Source organism: Capricornis sumatraensis, chromosome 19 (genome assembly GCF_032405125.1).
Source record: "Capricornis sumatraensis isolate serow.1 chromosome 19, serow.2, whole genome shotgun sequence".
In the NCBI taxonomy this organism is placed as follows: Eukaryota; Metazoa; Chordata; class Mammalia; order Artiodactyla; family Bovidae; genus Capricornis; species Capricornis sumatraensis.
In genome coordinates this window covers 55,465,463-55,471,462 of record NC_091087.1, presented here as the reverse complement: position 1 = coordinate 55,471,462, position 6,000 = coordinate 55,465,463, and the positions used below count along the sequence as shown (strand labels likewise).

At 52.7% G+C, this 6,000-nt stretch overlaps 1 protein-coding gene across 1 annotated transcript; it reads right to left on the bottom strand.

Moving 5' to 3' along the window:
* Positions 1-3,844: 3,844 nt before the first annotated feature.
* SSTR1 (somatostatin receptor 1) lies at positions 3,845-5,017 on the bottom strand. The gene has a single exon (XM_068991534.1). The coding sequence runs from the start codon at positions 5,015-5,017 to the stop codon at positions 3,845-3,847; it is 1,173 nt and encodes a 390-aa protein (XP_068847635.1).
* Between the last annotated feature and the right edge of the window lie 983 nt (positions 5,018-6,000).

The window sequence follows — 6,000 nt, the reverse complement described above, 5'->3', positions numbered from 1 at the left end:
GCCTAGAGTTACAAGGCATTTGAAGGTATTTGAAGCCCACAATCCCCCCACCCTAGTTATGGAATCACTGCTTGGAAAATACTCCTTTTTCCTTATTTTGCTGTGAAAATAAAATGTTTTAAAAAAACAAAACAAAAAAGCTCCTTTAGTACCTTCTTAAATTCTTCCAAGAATGGAAATGGCCATCACTGAAAAAAGCACAAAATATGTCTTACTGTACCATTTTTCCAGATTCCACACAGATGCATTCCTCTATGCTAATTTTCTCTTTTTTACTTACTTCACTCTGTGTGACAGTCTCCAGGTCCATCCACATCTCTGCCTGCACATGGCACAGTTTCATTCCTTTTTATGGCTGAGTAACATTCCATTGTGTGTATGTACCGCATCTTCTTTACCCACTCCTCTGCTGATGGACATTTAGGTTGTTGCTTCCATGTCCTGGGCATTGTAAATAGTCCTGCAATGGACATTGGGGTGCATGTATCTTTTGGAATTATGGTTTTCTCCAGGTATATGCCCAGGAGTGGGATTGCTATGAAGTAGATGGCTGGTGAGGGCCTACTGTATTACATGGGTTGGGGGGCGGGGAAGGAGGGGTACAATCTGTTTGTAAGACATGTATTAAGGTCATCTTAAAAATGCACTCCAGTATACATTAGGTGAGACAAATACTGTTTGATTCCACTTACACAGGGTACCTAGAACTGTCAAATTCATAGAGTCCAGAAGTCCATCAATAGATGCAATGGGCCAGAGGATGGGGGTGGGTGGGAAGGGGGGATGAGGAGTTAGTGTTTAATGGGGACAGAATTGCCATTTAGGAAGGTGAGACGGATGATGGTGAGAGTTGAATAACAACATGAACGTACTCGGTGCCATCAAAATGTACAGTTAAATACGGTTAAGATAGTATGTTTTCTATTGTGTGACTTTTCTGCAATTAAAAATATTTAAAAACATCTTTCTTCTTTTAAGTTGAGATCTGATTTTTTTGTATTTCCTTTATCCATTGCCCTTTGCAACATCTTTAGGACATCACTTTTTTTCCCTTTCCATTACCTTTCCCTGGGATGTAAATTAGCAATTACTTACTCTCATAACAGAGTCTCAGGTCATAAATGAGGGCAGCCAGTAGTTTAATCTGTGAGAGACTGTGATATCATCTAGTTCGTCTGGTAACCACAGCAAACCACAGAGGAAGTCCTATTCATACTGACTCAGGTTTTTTCTTTCTCAGAACTAACAGACTTCAAAAAATAGGTAAAATTATAACCCCAATCTTGGTAAAAATTCCAAAGGTAATCAGAAATCTTACTTTTTAATATCTAAATGAAACAAAGAACAACTAAGCCAATATGTATGTGTCTTGAAGTAATCTGTTGAAACAGGAAGATTCAAATTGCAAAGTCAGACAACTTGCAACAACATAATACATTTGTTTATTTAGTCAATATTACAATGGAAACAGGTTAAGAGCACTAGATCTGTGTCCCCAGAAGAGGATAATGATCACGACTTTTATTTGTAAATTTCACTGTCCTTAACTATTAAAAATCTATTTTCCAAAGGAGTAATAATATGCATGATTTTTAAATGACAGATCTAAACTTTCAAATTTATGACCAAAAGCATATTTGTTCATTAAATAAAACTTTAAGGGACATTGTAACTCTTGGTTACTCCTTTCAGGAAAGCACAATGTTCTTGAAGCAAATATACACAAAACATCTTTCCATAGTGATTTTCAACTATTGTGTATCATGTTAATGAAGGAACCTGAGAACCCGAGATGTTGAGAACTCCTGAGTGTTATAATACACTCTGGTTTACTGAAACAGTCAACCAACAAACATGTATTTAATGCCTACTATGTAGAAGCCAGCATCCTAAAGCAACCCAGGTAATACAAAGAAGTAAAATTATTGGTCTTTGCCCTGCTCAGGCTTCCAATGAAGTTGGTCAGATAAAACACAGACCCAAATTAATTTACTTTCAACCTCTTCAAAAGAAGTGCCGGTGTTACCTAGATTCTATGTTAGAATCACCTATGCTGAGAACCTAGAAGAAGCAGGTACATAAGCAAGGACATCCTCAGTGCCTACTAAAGTGTCTAAGTCAGGCTGTGGAGTTCCAAGTTTGAGGGCAGGCTGTTTGAACCCTCATATCTAAAAGCATTCTAGCCAGTCTCACACCTGTCACAGTTAGTGACTGTGTTTGGCAATTGCTTCATGGACTCATGACAAGGGAGCAAGATAAATGTATCTAGTATGTGAGTCTATTTTGATTTGAATATAGTGTGTATATATATATATACTGAATACATACATATATATTCAAATCATATATAGGGCGATGTTGAAAGCTGGGACTTTCCACTCCGCATGGGAGGAGGCTAAACCCCATTATTTAAAATAAGAGACTACATAAGAAAAGTAGGGACAACTCTGCAAACTTCACTGACGACAAGCCAAAACAGAAAGGCTAGAGGAAAGAATCAAAGAAGAGGGCCTAGCAAAAAGGAGAGGTTTTGAGGGGACCTTGGGGGTCCCCTGCCGCCTCTGGGCCGGCCCCACCAATATCCTGAAGAAAAGGCCCTGGGCTAGGGCAAGTAGAGAAAAGGAAAGCAGAGACCACATTTTTCAAACACCACAAATAAATAAATAAATATGTTAAGCAAGAGAATAACTTATTAGGCACCGCTTGAAAGGCAGCAGCCCTCAGGGGTCGGGCAGACCGCACCCTCTAGCCTGCAGGTGGCGGTGACATGGTCGGGATTGGCCGAGACTGGGAAGGCATCACCCGAGGTCCCCGCCTGGTGCCTGTTGTGACTCTTGGATGGGCACCTCCAGGAGCTAGGGTGAGGGAGAAAGCCTAGTGGAGCTGCACCCGCGCCCCCGGGCGTCCCCCGGGGCAAGCGCACCCTGTCCCGCCTGGCCTAAGGCAGACGCGCGCCCCAGAAGTCCCCCTGCGCTTGGTCTTTGAAACCAAAAGCGCCCTTTGTGAACCAGGCGGGAGGGTGACTTCCATTACAAGCCTTCCTCCCCCATCAAACCCCGGAATCTTTTTTAAAACCCCTAGTCACTTGTTCTCAGCTCCTTTTTGCTCCAAAGAGGGGGTTTGGACAGGATCGCAGAATGCCTGGGGCTCGAAGCGCGGGACCGATTTTACTAAGCACCTGGCTCCGCTCTGGGTGGATGGGGAGTCGGGGTGGGCGGGGATTTGGGGATGGGATGCGCGCATCTTCCTTCACTCGAGAGTGAGAGGAAAGACCCGCTGCCTAGATCCTTTTCCAGTCCGAGTTCCCTGAAAAGAGGGCTGCGGAGAGGGAGAGCGAGGGTTCTCCAGGCTCCGCTAGGGGCATCAAGCAGAATCCCGGCGAGCGAGGGCCGCCGCAGGGCACGGCTGAGGGCGAGCTGTGTTTTCCCGAGGGAAACCTGTGGCGGTAACCGTGGCTCAGCTTAAACAGAAACAACGGCTGGCGGGGCTGAGGGTCGGGCCGAGTTGGAGACGTTTATAAGTTCACCACCTGCACCTGCAGGACCGGGCGGAAAGAAAGACCGAAATTGCCTTGGGCGGGGGGAGCACAGAGGGATGAAAAATGCAAGCGCAGGGGAGGAAGAAGCGGAGGAGGGGCCCGCTAGTCTTCCCGCTTAGAAGCAAAGCTCCGGGTCCACGTTTGTCTCGCGCCTTTCCTGGGTTTCCACCCGAAGCGCAGTGTCCTGGCCCCACTTTTATTCTCGCACCCCGACGCCTGGGGTCCTTTCGCCTCTCGCATCCGGCCTCCCTTTCTCCTCATTCTCCCCTTCTCTGGGCTCAAGGCTCCCCGGTTCGGACCCGGGGCTCAGAGGGTCGTGATCCTGGACGTGCAGGTGCCATTACGGAAGACGCCGCCTGACTCCAGGTTCTCGGGCTGGAAGTCCTCCACGCTGTAAGCGCGGCTCTTGAGGGCCGTGGCGTAGTAGTCGACCGGCTCCTCGGCGGCGTTGTCCATCCAGCTGAGGCAAAGGATGCGCTGGAAAGAGCGCTTGAAGTTGTCTGACAGGAAGCCGTAGAGGATGGGGTTGGCGCAGCTGTTGGCGTAGCCAAGGATGACCGACAGCTGGCTCACCGTGGCGTCGTCCTGCTCCGCGAACACGTTGACCAGCTGCACCACATAGAAAGGCATCCAGCAGATGACAAACACCATCACCACCATCATCACCATCAGGGTGATCTTGCGCTCCGAGCGCTTGCGCTGCTGCCAGCCGGCCTTGAGGGCCACCATGCGCATTTTGGCGATGATGAGCACGTAGCACAAGCAGATGGCCCCGACGGGCAGCAGGAAGCCCATGAGGAAAGTGTACAACACGAAGCCCACCAGCCAGCGCTGGGCGGGCTCGGGCATGAGCATGTTGCAGGCCACCGTGCCGTCGCTGTTGGCCGCCGTGCGCGAGAAGACCACGATGGGCAGAATGACGAGCAGCGACAGCACCCACACGCCCAGATTCACCACCTTGGCCACGGTGGGCCGGCGGTAGCGTGCGGCCTTGATGGGGTGCACCACGGCCACGTAGCGGTCCACGCTAAGCACAGTCAGACAGTAGATGCTGGTGAACATGTTGACTGCGTCCACGCTGAGCACGAGGCGGCAGAGCAGCGCGCCGAAGGGCCAGTGGCGAAGCAATGTGGAGGTGACCAGGAAGGGCACGCTGAGCATGAGCAGCTCATCGGCGATGGCCAGGTTGAGGATGTAGATGTTGGTGGCCGTCTTCATCTTGGCGTAGCGCAGGATCACGTAGATGACCATGGAGTTCCCACAGAGCCCCACCAGGCACACCACGGAGTAGATGAAAGAGATGAGGATAGCGCTGCCCTGGCCCTCGCTCAAGGTCCCGTTCTGGGACGCGTTTCGCCCCGGTTCTTCCATCCCGTCTGCAGCGCCGGCCCCGGGGCCCCTGCCGCCGCCGCCTTCGCCGCAGCTGCCTGGGCTGGGGCTAGGAGAGGAGGGAGAGGAGGCGGTGCCATTGGGGAACATCTCAGCTGATGGGGGCCGGTGGGGTTGCCGGGGCTAGGGCGTTCTCCGGGCGACCCCCGCCGCTGGCGCCCTCACTCGGCTCCCCGGCGGTCCGCCCGCAGCTCCCAGTCGCCCGGCGCCAGGGGGAAGCGCTCAGCGACTGCAGGAAGCGCAGCTCCACCGCTGCCGGCGGAGCGCATCGCCCGGCGGCTGCCGGTGCGCAGCCGCTCGCCGCTCCTGGGCGCCTGGGCACAAGCGAGCGTGGAGAGGGGAGGCCGGGAGACTGGAGCCCCGCGCGGCACAGCCATTAACTGCCGCGGCTGTGGGCTGGCGAATGATTAATAGACACCACCAGCGCGTCAGCAGCTGCGAAAGGGAGGGGGGCGGGGGGCGGAGAAAGCGAGGAAGGTAGGCGATAGAGGTGGCTTATCACCCTTCGCCCAATTTTTCCTTCCCGGTTTCGAGCTCCAGTCGACTAGAGCAGCTGCTTCCAAGGTTCCCCTTTACCCACCCTTCAGGGAGACCTGGGGAGCGCCTCCGCTCTCCTGGAGGCTGGGTGAGGAACAAGGCTGTAGATGCTGTCCCATCCCGCCGAGCTCCTAGCCAAAGCAAGGCATGAAGCCGACCTTAGGCGCAGATGATGTCTGGAGCTCATCTCAGTTCCCCTCGGTTGCCGCCCCGCCCTGAGGGTCCCCCAGCTCCACGCGGATCCCATCGTCCGGAGCCCTAACCACCGCCCCCCACCCCGCCCCGCCCCCGCCTGCCCTTCCCCTCAGACCCGCTGCGGAATTCCTTACCCAGGGCGCGCTGTCTCCAGACCGACGCGCGGCTGGCCCGTGCAAAGTGCCCGTGGGGTCTGGTAAGCGCGGTGACGTTCTCCGTGCGGTCCCTCTCCTTTCCTGGGGCGGGACCCCAGCACAGGCGCCCACTCAGATAGACTCTGAAGAGTCGCGGAAACTGACCCTAAGCCGCGAGCGCGAGGAGGAGGAAGGACTGCAACCTGG